A 19,443-nucleotide genomic window follows, 5' to 3' on the forward strand; every position below is an offset into this window, starting at 1 on the left:
GTTCTGACAAAGCAGTTTTGACATTCTTGTCAGTGATTTGAAGCAGTATAGTCGATATATGTTTAAAAAAGATGGTCATATTTGAAAACAGTTTAGGTGCTGCATACAGCAGTTTTTAAGTGATGCAACATGAATATGTTAAAATAATCATTGTACAAACATCAAGAACTTTAGTTCTTAGCTGACCTAACTGGTGAAGTGGAACGAATGACCCAGAGAGCGGATCAGAAAATTTCCTGAAAACATTTTTTTTTTGATGGCGTGGTCAGGGGGAGGAAGATAATTTAGTGGAACTTTCTATGGAAAAATCTTTCCTGTTTTTGACATTTCTAATGACCCAGTGTCTGAATGAGATTTGGGCTTGGATAAGGGCCAGTTGACTGAGGCTTGATCCAGACACAAGCATGAGGTGATGCTGATAAATTGGGGGAAGCAAAGGGAAGAACAAGTGAAGACTAGATCAAGAGAATGTGTCCACCATTTGTAAGACAGATGTGCAATTTAGAGGTCACCTTAGACCACTGACTGCTCCTTACTGCTCCAGTAGAAATTGTAGCTAAGAGCATTGTTTTCCTTAGCAAGAAAGATGCAGTCCTTTCTTTGGGATATGGACCTTGCTAAAGCTCTCCTCGTCTTTGTCATAATGAGGTTAGAGGAGAGTTGGTCGAAACTTTTCCATTACATTTTTGACCCATATGAAAAATATCATGTTTCAAATATTCATTTTGGTCAACATTTTTCAGCTTTCCACTGAAGATGAAAGTATGCATCCCCCAACCTGGCACTATGGAATAGTATGACTGTTCTGAAGAAGGGTGCAGTACCACCTACTGACACTAAGGGACTCCTGGTGAGGCAGGAGCAAGAGTCACATGGTCTCCTGTGGTCCAGCAGAGGAGGTAAGCTCAGAGCTAGAAAGAGGGCTCAGGAGCTTCTGCAGCCCACAGCCACAGAAGCACGGTTTAGTCATGGCCTCAGACATTCTGCAGTTGTGTAGACATGGAATTTGCTCTTGCTGAGGAACTCTGCTCCGAATTCATTTTAAATGGTCATTCTAGCCCTTATGATTGTGAAGAAAATCTTTAAAATATTAACTGAGTCCCTCCTGAGATAGCAGAAAGCACAAAATAACAGCACAGGGAGGTGTGAAGTGTATTATTCATCTCAATGGGGTGTTGATTCTGAAATCGAAGGATGGTGATCTAAAAGTCAACAGTTTTACTGATTATTTATTTTCAGAATTATCCAGCTAATAGGCTTATCTCATAGTCCCAAACTGCCTCTGCCACCTTCCTTCATGCCAAAAGGCCCAGCTGTCTTCTATCCAGCTGTCAAACTCCCAACTTCTTTCCTGACCACAATGTAGTTGGGTGTTGTCAATATCAAAATCTGAAAAGGTGAGAACAACATAATATAAATTGAACTTAGTTTCAAAGAAATAGCATGGGGGCATACTGCACTAAATGAATCATTTGGATTTATATTTAATTCAGCAAAAACCTCCGTTTTTAGTGTAAATGAAGATGCCACCGAATCTCCACTCTGCCCTACCAACGGGCTGCAGAATTCAAGAATGCTGCCACAGGATATCAGACCAGCTTGCCACAGAATGCACACAGCCCTGCATGTGTTGCCTGTCTGCCACCACAGTTCCTTCTTAATGCCTTTGCTCCTGCTTCTCCAGGCATAGCAAAAAAGAGCAGTGGTGGTGGTGTTTGAAGACAGTGGGGCCTGTTAGTTTGCTGATTATATGAAGGGCAAAACAAAGAACATTTGGCCAGGAGGGCAGGCTCTGAATTGTAAGCACGCTGGGTAGGATGTTGTCCCATCACTGAAGAGTTCACACTGTGGGAGTGGAGGACACTTATTAGCTTCTCCCAGTACAGGACCCTAAATCCTTACTTTCTGAAATGAGATCATGAAAATTTGACCCTCTCTAGCTTCGAGTTTTTGCTTTCCACTGCTAAAAATCTGTTCTTTCCTCAGCTCCAGTGTGACTATTTAAACCTCATTCTAACTCTAAGACACCTGCAATTCCAAAAAGGGAAAGTCTGAATCATGAGAAATGATCTTGCTGCAAATAGCTGTAACTCTGGAAGTCAAAGCAAATGGAAGTCCTAGGCATAGAACTCAAAGCTTGCCCCTTAATGCTGTAAATCTTGCTCAAGTTTACCACCCTGCTATTAAAAATTCAACCCTCCCAGCAAAAAAAAAAAAATATCACTGAGCATACGCAACTGCTAAATATGCCATTCAATATAACTTCAGCCTTTTCAAAAAACTTCTTTTCACAGTTTCTTTATACAGTATCTGTCTGTCGGATATTACCACCAAGTTTACCATAGTGTACATAATATACTTCCACTATAAAAATTATTACTCAGATAGTTTTATGTTTTACTACACAACAGAAAAAATTAAAGATATTAAAAGGATTTTTTTTTTTAATTTCACACTCCAGATGTAACATCTCCTTTATATAGATGACCCCAAGCAACTATAAAGACTATCATGCATTACATTCCAATACTTTCATTTCAATGCAAATTCTTTAATCTGCAAAATAAAAATAGTATTTTATCTATTTAAGGTATTTCTAAGGGATCTATCATCTGGGTTTCGAAGAATTACAACAAGAAATCTAACAGGCTAGTCTTTAAATGTTCATCTCTCTGAGATGCCTGTATCTGAGCGGTACAGTTAAATGTACCAATAAATAAAAATTCTTAAAATGTTTTCTTCCTTCTTGAACTCATTAAGCAGTGAGATAAATTCAGACCTAGTTTAAATGGAAGCTATTCCCATGGAAATCCTTGGATCATATTCAGCAATGATATTGTAATAATAAATAAGTGGTGGTTTAAGGAAGAATGGGCATGCCCTGGTCCTCTTGCTCTTTTACATCCTCCTGGAAATTGTTTTTCCTGCTGCTCTCTCCTCCTTTCTGTTCTTTATAAGGGCAAGCTGCATGCATTTTACTTACCAACTGAATTCCAGATCAGTGCAAGCTACACATCGTCACATGCATGTTTTCTCACCAACTAACAACTGATATGCAGTTTACACCATTTTTTATGTCACTGCTGACTCTGGATTGGGAGGTTTCTTGAGGATTATGATTTATGTCTGCAAAAATATAGTAAGAAATTAATGATATTATGTGAACTCCACAGAAATGTTATTATGGCAGTGAAAAAACAACACCAAATACGCTTGATATTTTAAACACCCCACATTAAAATAACCTTGGCCCTTGTTACTAAGAGTCATATTAACAAGCTAAAAGAGAACAAACAACACTGTACTGCCTATCTGACAGATTTCTTTATGGTTTCCTCAGTCAAATAACTTATTAACATTAGGCAATTTTAAGTAATGTGTACATTACTGAGAACCATAACTGTGTTTAAAAAAGTATAGCTTAAATGTGTTCAAATCAAATGGTCATATGTTTTTCTATAAGTACATGTAAGACATATGCGAATTGTTGACAGTGTCTTAGTGAGAAAGAAACTTACATTTCAAAAAATTGGACTTTCAAAACTGCAATGTAAAAAGTTTTACATTAGGATGTTACTTACTTCATGTCTTTGTCCTGGGAGAATGCAACTAAAGAAACCACATTTAAAATCAGACATTAGATATGCAAATACGTGTTCAGATCAGAGATACAAAAATTATTCAAATGATTAATTATTCATCATAAAAATGTCAATTAATAATTCTGAAGCATAATAGGCATCTTTCTAATGCATCTTTATTTTTCAGGCCTAAATACTGTTGAATCTGCGTGTTCAATTGCATTCTAACAAGTTTTTAAAAATTCAGCAAAGTAAACAACAAAGTAAACAAAAGTGAGTTGGGAATTTTAATAACCCCTAACTCAGTCAGGAAATATACCCAAAGTTCAGCATCCAATCCCACAAGAGGGGAAAGTACATGTGCCAGACAACAAGCCCTAACTAACCATCTTCACACACCTACCAAAAATTGCATTATCCAGCTATTATCAAAGATATTCCAAAGTCACGGTCTCTTGCTTACTTAGCACAGGGAATAGTGTGTATCCAGCAAAATGGGCTATGCTGAACACCATTTGTTTAGCTGCAGTTGAGAGAGAAGTACATTACATGCATAAACAAGGATAGGCTGTCTTATAAATGACTTTATACTTGATAAAGTAACAAATACATGAGAGATAGATTCATCTTTTTACATGGAGGGACTCCCAGGAGACCAGATACCTTAGAAATGCCCACAGAGAAATAAATTAAATAAAGGCAAACAATCCTTTCCCTTGCCTTGGGTTTTTCTGCCTAGGGAGTTGGAAACTTTTTAAATGTTGATTCAAGGGGTTTCTTCCCAAATATCCCCTCAGTGGGTGTGAGGTTGTCCCTCACTCCCCTACTGCCAGTCTACACAGATCTCAGGACACCTGCATGAAGCAAAAACAGCCACATAGAGGCCCAAGGACTGTGCATACCTCCTTGGCTTCCCCTTTCTAGGCTGACCAGATGTCCCAATTTTATAGGAACAGTCCTGATATTGGGGGCTTTTTCTTATATAGGCACCTATTACCCCCTACCCCGTCCCAATTTTTTACACTTGCTCTCTGATCACCCTACCCCTTTCCTAGAGAAGGCATTCCACTGCATCCCACCCCCGATTGGTGACTACACAAAATGCCCTCCTTCCTTCACATAAGAGGAGTTACTGCAGGCCTGAGCAGCAGGGATTTTTGCTTAAAAATAAACCTGCATCCAAGGGGAGCATACAGTTTCCAGCAGCTGCTCCCCAGTTCCTTCCTATCTCTGCTTCTGTCCTCCAAAGCTCTGCAGTATGAAACCTCAAGAGGGATTGAAGGCAGAATGGAGCAAAACTGATGCTCTCCCACCAGGACAGGTTTAGCTACTAAATCTGCACATTGCTCTACACATCTCATAATACTTCTCATAATACTTATAATCTGTGGCACAGCCATGGCTGAAAGAAATATCCAAGCTCTGCCGAGACTAGACAAACAGATCAAGTCTGCTTAAACGTTAGTATAGACAATGTTTAATAGCTTTAAAAACATGTTAGATGGCCCTGGTCTTGACAGACGGTAAAGGAATGCCTAAGGGACAGCTAACAAGGTGTTAAACCCTGTCTGTGCTAGTGTTTAAATTGTGTTAGTTAAAATATGTTCTCCAAACACATTTTCCAATGCAACCTATTTTTTACAATCTAGACATGGCCTCGGATACTTATCTATGGATTTAGGTGTTTAACATCAGGCACTTTAGGGTGCAAATTACCCTTCTAATTCCTTCCACCCTCCCCCTCACCTTATTTTTCAAACTGTAATCCAAAAGTTGCACAACAAGCCAAACGATAGGGATCCACGTGCAGCAAAAGCAGAGATCACACCTTTGCTACGTGTGATTAAAACTAACTTCGTGAGTTGAAAATGAAAATCACTGCTAGTAGCACAAATGAAATCCAGCTGCTTCGCCAGGCTCTCTACCCAAATCCACCCTTTCTGGGTTGGGTGACAGAAGAGTGCAAGGAAACAGAGAGTTATTCTCCAGATTACTTGTCCTTTGGTGGCTCCAGAGGAAGAGAGAGATTTCATTCCCTGCCATCCCATATCACTAGTTTCACAGTATTGATGTAGATTTCAAATTAAGGCCCAAAGTCCTCCAGGGCCTAGCTTGATTCTTAACCACATTAAAACGAACCACATTAGGGGGGTGAAGCCCGGCCCCCTCCCACACCCTGTTTAAGAGTTTGTCAAATCCTCTCTCCTCCCATTTTCCTGTGTCCCTTTATACTGCTGTGGACTGCCAGCTCCTGTGGGCTATCTCCACTCGCAGCCCCTTTCTCATGATAATGAGCCCCTAGCAACACCTCAGCTGAGGCTTGAGCCACCAACACATAGGCGGCCAATGGCCCCTCTTTTACCAGCCAGCCCCCCACAAACGGAAACGGGGGTTCGAGCTCCTGTGGTTCTAAAGCAGGAGCCTGGTGCAGGGATGCGGGAGGGGAGGATAGAGAGGGGTGTTTAGCTCACATGGCCCCTCACGTGTGATGGATGCAACTGACAAAGGGAAAATCATTGAAGGGGAGGCAGTAGCCCCGCCAGCGCTGGCTGCATTTGAGGCATCAGTCAGGCACGATTTGGAGCAGCACAAAACAGGGTCGTTTTGTGTGCCCCGAAGTTTACTCTCTTTCACTTTTCACACAGGAAAAGTGAGGGGAGCAGGGAAGTCCACCCAGACAGCTGACCCTAAAATCGGGTCCGATCCACCCCCCACCCCTCCCGGCTGCCTTGTGCAAAAGAGCTGTGCTGTGCAAAACGGGTTTGGGTTTGTTTTTAATGGCTAGGGAAGACATCAGATTTGCCAAGTTTAAAATAAAGACAGAGAATCTTCATCGGCTGCTGTGTCGAGGGGGCTGATTAATTGCAATCTGCTTCCTACACTTATGAGAGAATCTGAGAGCTGCATCGCCTGCACCACCCCCAATAAAGGCAATATCAATAGCCACTATCATTATGTCCATATGTGAAAGAAGCTGCACGCCCAATATTAGTTCAGTCCAGAGCAGGAAATCATCGCCTGGATTAAGGTTAAATTCCTTCTCAGGAGGATTTAACTGATGGTTAAATGTTTGTGTCTTGTGGCCAGAATAAAAAAAAAAATAGCAACCCCTATATAAAACGTTTAAAAGAATGTCTAATAAAGACTTGAGAGCTATGCCAATCCTGAGAAGATCAGAGCATTTTAAGTCTATGATCCTTGTGTGCTGGAGTGCTTTAAGAGTTACAGAAACTGTCAGATTGAGCGGTGGAGAAGAGTCTACAAAATTATGACCAGAGATTATTCGACAATACAAAAGTGTTCCCTAAAGCCAAAGCCTATGAACATAGTCACACGGTCTGTTTTGCCTTTGTGTTTCCGTCAAAGGGTGTGTGTGTGTGTGTGTGTGTGTGTGTGTGTGGTGTGTGTGTGTGTGTGTGTGGATAGATTAGATAGATATAATTTGATAAAACATCGATCGCAGCATTATTGCATGTTAAAATAGAGTTTATTTTAATCCATTCACCCACCCTCTCATTTTATAATCTGGAATTTTAGGAATAATATGTAAGGCGTTTGTAATGGGATTAATTTATTTTAAGAACTTGCTTTCCCTATAGGACGTGAGTGACTGGAAATTGGACGATTCAGATTATGGCATTCACTTTTTCTTTTAACGTAGGCATCTAAATTCAGTTTGACTCTTTAAGGAATTACCAGACTGCCCTTTATTTATAGTCAGTGTCTTGTGGATCTGAAAGGATCTAATTCAAATTAATAATACTTTGAATCTGATTTCAGGATATTTGCACTATGCCACATATTTCATTAAGATCCTATCACGCTCGTCTATATCCGTGTATCTCTGCTTCTATATATCTATAGTTATATCTAGCTATAGATAGATCATACATCTTCCAGGAAAATATTTTTGACATTCAATCAATAGTTATGCTAAAGTTTTAGCACAACTAACCCACCTCACCCCAGGAAAGGACAATAGATGCTTTGCTGGCACATACATAACTACAGAGCTCATTGTTATCAATTCATCATGTACTAATTTAAAACAATTCAATTTTAAAAATATAACTGGCAGCTCTTAAGAAACCTGCTCTTTAATATTTACATGAGAGCCTTGTATAAAATATACGCAGACAAATGTTTCATTAGCTATTTCATTATACTAATGTTACCAACATTTTAAAGATTCTGCTCTTAATTTCTATATACCTGACCTGGTAGAAACGTGACTTGGTGGTTTGAATTGGTACCTAGTCGGATAAACTAGTAATCTCCACTGATGGAAGGTTTTCAGATCTTTACTCAGTGAATGACAACAGAGAAACAGCAGAAAAACAAACTCAGTGAGCTGAGGATTTTATTTGGAAATGTTAAAAAAAAGATTTTGTGGTTATTCCTCTAAAATCTGCCTACACTAAAGACATCTCAGGTTTCTAATAACACTCAGTTTATATTCATTAGTTGCATTGACAGTTACAGTCCCCAGATGTGTCCAAATTTTTTACTGTAACCCAACTGTTCAATCTTCCCTATTTCCTCAAAAACTGTATGATCGGGCGATTGCCAGTGCAGTGCATTCAGATTTAATTTTTTTTAATCGTAGGGTAGATTTATTAACACATAAAAATAATCGTCAACTCTATGAGGAAGGGATGATTTGCAAATGCACGTTTGATTTTTCTTTCTTTGCAATGTTTAATCATCAGAAAGGTGTGCTCTGATCAGGAGCATTTTTGAGTGCAATTGCTAGTGACTATTGCTAGCATTACAATTCTTGCTTTCGGCATACATTCAATGCACAGTTCAAGAGCAGTTTATCTTAGCTTAATGTAAGTAAAAGTATAGTGTCGGATCAGTGTACCATTTGTTTCAGTTTACTTCAGGAGGGGGAAAAAGTGCAGGAATAGATTTAACTCTGTCAAAGCAGGGAAATGGTTACGGAGCCCGCTAATACAGCCCCTTGGGCAGCTCCACGTTTACCTTCAGAAAGATCATGCAAACATGTAGGATTTGAAGTTCATCTTTACATTGAGATAATGGAAAGCTCTTCCAGAGAAAGAACTGTATGTGGGTTCTGTGAGGAGCTGGGCATGAACACATCAAGGATAAGAGATTTTGCCCCCCTTTTCAGATAAATGCCTTTGCTCATCACCCACCAATTTGGCTGTCTTTAGTTACTTCCATACTAGTTTCCAATTATGTGCAGTGTAAACCAGCTTTTTGATTAACAAAACAGCAGAGCATTGGTTAAGAACACTTAAACTTCAAAAAAAAAAAAATCCCCCTGGGAAGTGAGCTCTGAATTGGTTAATAATGTTCAGTACTTGCTAAATTGCTGACTTCCAGATGTGGAAAATATCTTTCTTGTTTAGGACCTACGTAACCTGATTGGATTACGACAGAAGCGTCGCATTGGAAGGCTTTTGAGTGATGATTTAATTAACCATACAGTAGAAAGCTGTATTTGCCAGGAAACCCCTTCCAGATTTGCATAACCAATCCCTTCAGTGCAAAGGTGGAGTCTGTTTTTAATATTATTAATATATTATTGTATTATTATTAATAATTATTTTCATATTTTTAAACGGTTAAACTTGTTATCCCCACAAGTTCAGGACCACTCACTCAGTCACTCTAGCTAGCTAGCTCCTTCCAAAAAAGGGGGAGAGAGACAGAAAAAAGAGCCATTTCACCCATGGTCCATATCTGGGAACAAAAAAAGAAAAAATGTAAAATCTCATGTTTTTCACCACGTATTCAAATAAGATGGCTGAGTGTTGAAATCAAACAACAATAACAAAGTGATCAAAAGTCCATTTGCATTTTTGTTCAATGCAAATAGTGGTTAGTTTCTACCCATAATTTTGTGATATGGTTTGCTCATCTGAAACAAGGGGGTCGGGGTCTGAGAAGAAGAGACTTTCGTGCTAGAATCCATGCTGAAAAATCTACCCAAGTGAATCTGGCCATTAGACATATCTCTGTGAGAAGAAGCAGGGATCTTGATTGAAAGACACAGGATCGCTCCCTTTAACTTTCAGTTCCGTTGAGTTATCCAGTTCTGTGAATGGTGTTCACCGTTTTCCGCCTTGTATCCAGTAGGATTTAGTGAAGAGGATAATGATGCCAAAGACTTGATGGTTGGGGGGGGCGGGAGGGAGGAAAGGGAGCGAGGGTCGGCGGGAGGGAGGAGGGAGACAGAGCGGGAGGGAGGTGGAATTTCATTTCTTCCACTAAAGCGTTTGCGGAGACTTCAAGGTATAATCTATCCCAGATCCTTTCCCAGAGAGAAACTTGGCGATCACGTTTCCACATGATGCTCACGTTTGGTGCTCTTCAATTATCCCTCCCCACAAAGATAGGTGGCGTGTGTTTCAGGGTCTCTCCTCTCTCTCCTACAGAAAAGAAAAAGAAAAAAATGTCATTAGAAGAGGCGTAACACGTCAGTCCGTCCCCAGGTTTGTGTTTCCTGGAGTGGCAGAAAGAGATCAGTCCTAACCTGCCCAGCAGGAATAACGGTCCTTCCGACAACTCTTTGCAAGGCTTTTTTACAATTTCTCCAGGAGCTGCAATTCCCTTCACCTTTTCTCCTATACTTCGCGGTTTCTTCAAGCTTTTTCTTCTCACCATTTCTGGCCAAAACTACAAACAAGACTTCGCAGGTAGGTTCTGAATTTAATTTCTTTCTTGTCTTTTTCTTCCCCGTCCCCTTGCACCGTCTCGTGGGGGGGTTTTCTTTCTTTCTTTCTTTTTTTCTTTTTTTTTCTTTTCTCTTGTTTTTTATTTCGAGTGCGGTGGCTTATTCTGCTTGGTTATAGTTGGGAAATCTCATTTTGAACTGAAATCTCAAGTCACTGAGCATCAATTTTCAGAAGGGGTTAGTTCTTGTATGGCGAACCGTTCTCTGCTGTTATTTTCCCCCAGTACCTGTCCAGACAGGTATTAAAGGTGTATTTTGCAATTATGACAGTAGAAGTTTTAGTGCAAAGAAAGGAATTCGTTCTTTCAAAAAACCTCTCTGCTCTTTTATTTTAAGATTCACATAGGATCATCTTAAAGTTTGCATGTACCTGTTAGTGATTTGCACGCACTGTGCATGCACAGGGAGCACGGTTGGACAGTATTTTAGCTGCAGCCTGCTTCAGAAGTCCCAGCAAAGATGTGTTTCCCCAAATAGAAAGTTTGCTGTTTTGTCTGCCTAGTAAGTTTCATTTCTTTATTTTATTTTGTGAGGCTGGTGAAGTAACACCTCAGGTTCTGGGATCCTAAAGAAAGAAGTGAAAGTATTGACTGGAACTTAAAAGTCGTTTACAAAAAATAGTCAATCCAGCTGGGAAGAAAACCTTTCTCAAGAACTCAAGGTTTAAAATTATTGGCAACTTTTCTGTTTACTGCTAAGGAATAGAGCAAATATATAAATACATTTAAAACAATTCACCATTGGTCTTTTTGCATTATTACGCCAATTGTCAAAGAAAGCTTACAGGTCCGGGCTTTTATGAATTTGTTCATCTCCTACTTACTTTCAGATATCCTGTGTTTGATCTGTAATGATGATATAGAGGTTACAAGGTGCAGAGTAAGAAATAACTAGCAAATATCAAGTTTTCTGCACGCATTCTCAATCTCTCCCTTTCCCACACACATACATCCATGTCCATAACATGACCAGCTTACTTTATCAACCTGGATTCATTTGCTGTAGGCTGTGAGTAAACATATTGACTTTGTACAGACCATCTGCATATTCACATACACTTACCTGCACATGGACCTGGCTTTATAATCAAAAGCTTACGAAAGGGGAATTTAGAGCAAATAAATTGTAAGAACAGCACACTTCACTGATCACTCCTGATGTAACTCTTTGCCAAAGTTAAAATGGAAAATAAAACCCAAATCCACTTTGTTACAAAATGTGTTGAGACAGGTCATCAATATCTCCGTTTTGTGTGAGCACAGGAGTAGACAATAGATGCTGAGGCTAGGGTGGATTTTGTTCAGGAGAGCAAGGGTTAATTGCCCTTGTTTTACAGTTTGCATCTGTTACTTCTTTTATAGCCCCGTTTAAACTAATCCTCAAGTCAAAGCATCTTTAAAGCTACAGCATCTTCTTCAAGATAGACTTCGTTTCAGAATCCTTGTATTAAGCAAACCAAGTGCTGCCCCACTCCAGTTTTGACAGATTCAGTCTCAAATAAAGCCCTGTGTGTGTAGATAGATATAGGTACGAAAGTTTACAAGTCGAAAAGGATATGATCATTTAGAAAGCCTGAAAACACTGACAGCAGTAGTTTTGATTTCTGTTTCTTTTCTCGGGCGGGGGTGGTGGGGGGGGGGGGGCGGAAGACATGCTGCAGCTTTGTTTAATGGGCAGGGGGAACCCTACAATGAATATTGTCAAACTGACTAAAAAGGTGACGGAGGTTTATAATTACACTTCTCATTGTTGGTGGGGGGTGGGGGGAGAAGTGAGGTCTCAATCCTGCGCCTTACCCCACAGGGGAGGAGGGCGAGAGAGAGCTATGTTTCTCCGTTGCTCCCATCAGTTTGCCGAAGTGCCCCTAACAAAAATACAAATAGAGATAAAGGAGAACATTTGCCTGGGAAAGCAAGTTACACTGTCAGACTAAAGTACTTTTAGGAGGAAATGGTCCGCCTAGCACTGAGTCAAACAGGCTAATGTACGAGCCTGTGCATTCCCTCATACGGTCATGAGTTATGACTCATTTTGAAGATGTAATTCTTGTCTCTCTGATCTCCTTTGCTGGTGCAATACAAAAAAAAAAAAAAAAATTAAAAACCTGGCCGGCTGGGAAGGAAGGCGATCAATTTAATCTCCGCTCCCACCTCCCCCCAGCACAACAGATCTTTGTGTGTGTGTGTGGATGGGTTCTTTTTCGGGTGAATATTTGGGTTCCCTTTGGCGCCCTGCATTTAAATGGGATATACCAATGCCCACATTGTTGCTGTGTTTGGTTGTTACACAGAGCCTGCGTGCTGCTGAATCAGGGAGTCGAGTCCATGCGAACTGCCATCTGATCCACTCTTATCAATGAAGCAGCAGATCATGGCGGATGGCCCCAGGTGTAAGAGGCGAAAACAAGCCAATCCAAGAAGGAAAAACGGTAAGAAAACCCTGAATCAAACTTTTCCTTTCGACTCCACGAGAGAGACAGAGGGGAGGGGGGGAGAGAGAGAAAAAACCACCCAGCAGCAACCGCAGCAGCCCAGGTTTTGCTGGCGATCGCTTTCTATGTGGCGGAGGAGAGATCCGCCTGTTGTATATTTCTGGAGGGGAGAGAGAGTTCAAGGGAGTCCCAGGGAAAGTGAGTGTCAAAGAAGCCGGAGGATCCCAGCTTTTTCCCCCCGGCGCATTCCCAGCCGAACCGAGCGCTCCTTATCCCCCCACCGCCCCCCAGGCGCCTTTGGAGAAGTCCGCTCAAGTGGGCAGAGTCCCAGATCTTGGGCTTCTCTAGTTTGAGTTCTGCAGAATCACTGGGCGGTTTGGGAAGAAAAGCTGGAGACCGAGCCCGAGCCCCAGGCAGACCGTGTGGCTTAGAAAGGCTGAAAGTTTCTTCCCCGGCTGCCTGACGAGCCTCTGCTCAATCTAACGGTCCGGGGCTCCCTGTCTCTCCTGCCTGGCTTCTCACGACACCCAGGACCCGCTGGATTCTCTCTCTCTCTCTCTCCTGCTTTTTTTTTCCCCCTCTTTGACCGCTGCCTGCAGTGGCAGAATTACCTCCCAGACATGTAAGTCTCAAACAGACCAAAGCCACTTTCCGGCCAGTTTTCATGTTGGCAGAACCACCCAAGCCATGGACCTTGGTGTCAGGGGGAGAGAGAGAGACGAGAGGGGGCGGAGAGGTATTTGCAATAGTTCCATTAAAGGGGGGGGGGGACGGGACGGGACACACGGAAAAACCATATTCCCTGGGAAAAAGGCACCGTGAGAATTCTGAGCCACATGGGCAGAGAGTTCTGGACTTTTTTTAAAAAAAAAAATTGTTCTCGACTCGAAAATGAAACTTCCTCCTTAATAATTATTAATAATAATGAGTTTCCTGCCCAATTCTCCGCTGGTCTCTGCAGGCTACTGAGAAGTTGGGTTTAATGGGACAGGGTGTTCTGGTCTGATCTCACATTTGGCAGCTCTTCCCTGGTGTGGGTCTCTGTCCCTCCCTAGTTTCTTCCTTTCTTCGTTGGTTTGGACGTCTTCCCCCTCCCCCCAGCCACCCTGGAGCCCCTGAATGGACATCCCGGCCCCACTTTCAACAACTTTCCTCTGGAGATCAGGAGGAATGAAGATATTTGTGTGAACCTGAACCCATTTGCTTATAGCTGGGCTACTTAATTTAAGTGGAGAGGTGGAGTGGGGGTGGAAGGAGAAAAACACAAAGACAAGAGAATGTTGATTAGAAACAAATGATCCTTTCTCTTCCCCCCCCCCCCCGGTCCTCCGCCCCCTTCCTTCTCTCTAGGTTGCGAGAGTACGTGTGTGTCTTTTTCTTGTTGTGGTGGAGGTGTCGAGCCATATGGGGGAGTGATAGAGGAATTTTAGTCAGAAACTGTTCTTTATGTTACCCTTTGTGTTGTCTTTGATCTATTTGCTTGGCTTAGTATTACCAAAAAAACCAACTAAAATAATATATTCCGAGCAGCTTCCCAATGATCCGTTCCTTGCTATCTTTTTTTTAAAGTCTCTGCCCCCCCCCCCCCCACACACACACACACCCCGCCTTTACTCCTGTGTCTGTCATTATTTAAGGTGGTCCTCACATAGGCGACCTCCCCTTCCCCTCATCTCTGGGTAATTTAGTAGACATTAAAATTACACGTAATGTTTCCCTCTCCTCTCTTGTGTTTCCTCTGTTCTTTTTATTAAATGTTGGTTATTGATTTTCTAAAATCAATGTCTGTTGTGGGGTTTTTTTCCCCTTACAAGTAGCTAAAGCACGTTGCTGATCAACTGGATAACAAAAGCTTTGTGTCAAGTAGCCTTTTTTCTTACGTTAAACAGTCATTTTGGAGAGAAAAGAGAATGAGATATAAAGCAAGGCATCCAGAAGTGCTCTTTTCCACTAAAGAATATTCTGTTTGTTTGTTTTATCCTTCTTGGTTTTCTTCATACAAGATTATTAGTTTAGCGCATTAAACCTATCACATGTTCTATGATGAGTGTGTGTACCTACCTATGTGTTTCATGTTTTCCAAAACAATTTGATCAGCAAAAAAAAAAAAATGTAAAAGCAATTTTAGAAAAGCTGTATGGTTATGTATGTGGGAGAGATAATGAACGTAACGTGTACACCCAGTTATTGCACACAAGTCTTTGGAAACACACATGGACCGGAAAGACATATGTTCTGTTGCTTTATTGAAATTGTGTTTTCATGGGGTGCAACAACTTAAGAAAGCCAGGGCAATTGGGAGTAGAAAGTTTAATTGCGATTTTTAAGGTAACAGATCCTGCAAACTTCATTTAAAGTGTGTGCACTGGTTGCACGAAGGTCTAACTTCTCCCTTCACTGTCTTGCTCCCACCAATGCTTTTTTTTTATTTTTTATTTTTTTACTTTTTGGTTTCCTAGTGTTTTTTTCTCTGTGTTCCATAATCTGCTTCTTTCATTAATTTCTAAGTCAGAAATGTCCTGGTTTTGAGAAGCAGGTAGATTTTTTTTCTTTCTTCATTTTCTCTCTCGACAAGCACGTATCCAATGCCTTTTCCTTGGGGAATTGCCCAGGATTTATCTGAACTGAGTGGATTTTTCTTCTCTCCTGGATTCATGGAAAAGATGTCACTTCTGAGCTTGTGTCTTTGCTGATAACACTAAATATGATGATGCTTATCGAAATCATAGAAATTCCTTGGAAAGGCAATAGCATTAAAATTTTAAAAAGCTGCAAAAATAGATGGACATCAAGGAAACTAGAGTGATATAAATGTAATCAAAAAGATATAATATAGGGGATCAAAATAGAAGGAAACAAGTAGTACCTAACTGTGCTATAGGCTTTGTGGGTGGCTGGGTGGGTGGCTGGGTGTAAGGACGGTCAGGACTCAGTATTAGAAAACGATGCTGGATAAAATTACTGCAAAGCTAAATAGGATAGAAAGAAAAAAGCTCGGGATTTTACAAGATAGCGGAATTGATCAGCAGAGGAGAGTGGTGCAGTAGGGCAGTGTCAGGGAAACCTGTGTGTGTGTGTGTGTGGAGGGGCTGGGAGAGGTTATATTAAAATAAATGGTAATGGGGGGAACTATCCCCCGAAAAAATATGTTAAAGAGAAAAGTCTAAAGTGAGGGGAACAGGAGTAAGGGGCTGGAAGGTGGGGAAAGAAGAAGAGCCCGCAGCCCAGGAATGTGTGTCGGTTTCAGGAAAGTTCAGTCAGATGATTTCCAGTCGCCTGACTCACTTTGTAGTACTTTCACTGAAGAAGGAGAGAAAACCCAAAGCCCCCTTCTTTTTCTCCCCACTCTTTACTTACTCCCCCTTTGAGAGTGATCGCTCTCAGACGCAGACAGCTAAGCTGCTGGAATCGACGCAGCAGCGACGTTTGAAACTTACAAAGTTTGGTGTTTGCTGTTGGTGGTGCCCGTGTTTGTAGCTGGAGCGGTCTCACTGGAGATGCTGCCCCATTCTCTCTTCCTGCTGCACGCAGAGCCCTAGAAATAAGGGGAAGGGGATTGATTTCTCATCACTGCCTCCTTCTCCTTCTTAGGGAGAGATGATCAGATACAAAAACGCGTTCCTTAAAACAAATCTCTCTGCAATGGCATGAACTGGGGGGTTGAGTTGTCCCTTTTGAAAAAATTGTTTTGGGGAGGGGGTGGAGGAGAAGAGAAAAGTTGGGTCTAATTTTCTCCGAAGTTTCAGTACACATCTCTCTTTGATTTCTTTGCCATCTCGCTTCCAGTTGTAAAGAAAAGGGAGAACGTTCAGTGCTTTCAAGGCGTCTGTTCCGAAAGGCAATACAGACCAAACAAGCAGAAACAATTATTCCCTTTAAGAACGTTAATCAAAGCCACCCTCTTTCTAGAGATGCTGGGAAAGAGGGAAAATTCGAATTCACTTCACCCTTTAAAAAGAAAAGAAATCTAGCTCGTGCCTTTGGGTAATGAGAAGTGGGGTTTGTTTCCCTGATGGGTGAAGTTTGGAGATAGCTAGACTAAGTCTCAGATACAAGCGAGAGGATGCTCCCTAGTCAATTTCAGGTAGTACAAGTTAGAGCTGGGAACGGTCCTTTTCCTAGTTATCTGTACAAGTGTGAAAATCCGTTGGAAGTAGATTACTTTTGAAGTTGATTAACTCATTGGGAGAATGTTTTACTACCTAAAAAGGCATCTGGATATAGGTTTATTTAAAAAAAAATGATTTGCTAAATGCAGAGTGACCAAGATGCAATGACTCTCTAGATATGTCTCGCTATCCAGATTAAGTTTTGATACGGAAGAGAGGAGGTTGTTATCTGTGTCAAGACTGAGCTATTGATTTTATTTTGAGTTTGAGGAAAAAGCGACTGAATTTGGATATTGTTGAATGATTTAGCATATGCCATTTCCAGTAATTTTTCACTTACTGGTTTTGTCACAAGCCTTTTTAGCTATTGCACATGATCTACAGATAAACTTTTTTTTTTTTTAATGTTGTTGCTGTGAAATAAATTGAAATAAAAAAGAATTAACGACCATAAAAATCAATATTTTTTTTTTAAAAAAAGAAACAGAATTGAAAGTTAATAGTTAAATAAATATATACGGTAAACCGTTCAAGGTAAAGAAAATACATGGAAGATTGAGAAACAAGCTATAAAACCATACTGAAAATACTCCCTCAGAAAACTGTCTACCCTTAAAGTGGGAAGAAGGGTGTTGATTCTTTTACAGCACCATCACATTCATTCCAAGGAATAGGAAATTCTTCGCCTTACAACAGTTTTTGGCATCTGCATTATCCCAATGCTTTTAAGGTGCATTTTCTCCTCTGAGAAAGAGAACTCTTTGTCCTTTTTTTCCAAGACCATGGCTTCCCAAGGTAGACACTATTTCGTGCCTGTCACACAGAAAGGGAGTGCAGGTTTGCAGTGCTCACAGACAATTGATTGTCTGCCCTAATGTGTTTCATTTACATGTTTATAACGTCAATAGTGCTGGGGTGTCCACTGTACCATTCATTCCAGCATTCCCACAAGGGTGCAATTGTCTGAATGGCCAAGTCAGACACCTTTTTGATTGCTCTTTAGTTATCTTTTTAGAGTATAGAGAAAAAAGAAGAGAAATCTGTGATGCAGAAACACTAGTTGAAAATATTTCAGAATTAAATGTCACTATTAAAGCAGACGTTAACGTTAGGCAAATTATATATTTTAACTAAGATTCTAAAGGTGTAAAGAAATTCAAATAGAGAGGGTGGTTATTGAAACACGACTAAAGATAATCCTGTTGATTATTTTTTAGTCTTTTTTACATGATTTGTGATTTTCCTTTTCCTTTCAGCCTCTGTTAACGCAGCCACCTCTTAACTCTTTGTATGCTTAACTGTAATTTGTGATTTTGTTCCCTATATATTTACATATCTCTGTTTATGCCAACAGTGTCAGCTAACCACTTGGAAAATCTATTGAAAGACTATTTAGGCTGTGGGAAGTATAAACTTAAAAAAAGTAAGATCCAAATATTTCTTCATCAAGCATTTTAATGAAAAAATATTATGATGACTAGACTTTCCTTGAAACATTTTAACTTAAATAGCTATGTACCAACTTCTTCTGTCTTTGGTAACAGTCTTCTTATGCTGTAAGCTCTGAGCAGTGTTCCTAGGAGTTCCAAAGTCAATAAAAGATTACTTTTTAAGGTGTGCTGTACTGTTTTTATATGTCACGCTGTCTTTATCATTTAAGTTGCTTCTGAGGGAGGCGAGAAGTGATTGCATATGTCTACAATTTCATGTATGAATAAATAAGCCTCACATCTTATTGAATCTTATATGTATAATATAGCCATATATAATATATAGTACATATGGACGCACCTAGGAAATAAAGGTTTCACATTTCAGGCATGGTCATTTCCCCTCCAAAAAATTATGATCCCAAGTGCGACAGTTAATACAGGTTGACCTATTTAGATCATGGTCCATAAGAGAAGATAACCCTAACTCCTGTGGCAGCTAATCGCCAGGGGAGGGGCAAAACTTTTTATAATTTTGTTGCAATTAAAAAAATCTCTCTCTCTTTTTTTTTTTTTTTTTTTTTTTGGCCTGTTTGTGGAAAGATTTTTTTCTCCCTAACAGGGAAGACACACACAGTAGATGCACCGTTAGCTGAACCCCTGACACGGCGGTCTTTTGAATGCCTTAGGTATGATTTCACTTTCGCTCACATCAATGCTGACCTGAATGCCTTTCATATCTGATCCGCTGTGTCTCTCCCAGTAAACATCCCCTGAGGGGAGAACAAAGAAAGGAGCTCTTCTTCTTCTTAATCACAATTCAGCCCATTCACCGCCGGCAGGCTACATTTGCATTCTGCAACAGAAAGCCAAGATGAAAAGAAAAAAAAGAGAGAGAGAGAGAGAGAGTGAGAAGAGGGGGGAAAAAGCAGAAGGGTGGAGGCTGAGTAAAATAACTTAGGTGTTTGTAGCTGTTTGTTGGGCTTCCCCTAGTTACAAGCCTTATATAGATCCTGCTCTACCCAGCCTTGGCTCTTCTGACAGGCAGCTAGTGTTACAAGATGGCATGCCTGTGCTATTCATGGCCACTCGCACTAACACTTGAGGTAAAAAGTGTCAGAGAGGGATCAGATTCTACTCGGAGAAGGCTGTTATAGTGAGGGTCAGGTGTGTGTACTCTCAGCTCTTG

The 19,443-nt window shown here is 40.7% G+C and overlaps 1 protein-coding gene across 2 annotated transcripts in view; it reads left to right on the forward strand.

Annotated features, from left to right (window-relative positions):
• Nucleotides 1-9,825: 9,825 nt before the first annotated feature.
• ZEB2 (zinc finger E-box binding homeobox 2) overlaps nucleotides 9,826-19,443 on the forward strand; it is a 126,461-nt gene continuing 116,843 nt past the window's right edge. Inside the window, exons 1-2 of one of the 2 annotated variants that reach the window (XM_067549495.1) lie at nucleotides 9,826-10,246; nucleotides 12,575-12,712. In XM_067549495.1, coding sequence (XP_067405596.1) covers nucleotides 12,640-12,712 — 73 coding nt within the window. In that variant the 5' untranslated portion in view covers nucleotides 9,826-10,246; nucleotides 12,575-12,639. Of the gene's footprint in view, nucleotides 10,247-12,356; nucleotides 12,713-19,443 lie in introns of those variants that run through there. The other variant, XM_067549496.1, reaches the window with a different exon arrangement.

The sequence above is a fragment of the Emydura macquarii genome, unplaced genomic scaffold, assembly GCF_026122565.2.
Source record: "Emydura macquarii macquarii isolate MOO-44397 ecotype Brisbane River unplaced genomic scaffold, CSIRO-AGI_Emac_v2 contig_1253, whole genome shotgun sequence".
In the NCBI taxonomy this organism is placed as follows: Eukaryota; Metazoa; Chordata; order Testudines; family Chelidae; genus Emydura; species Emydura macquarii.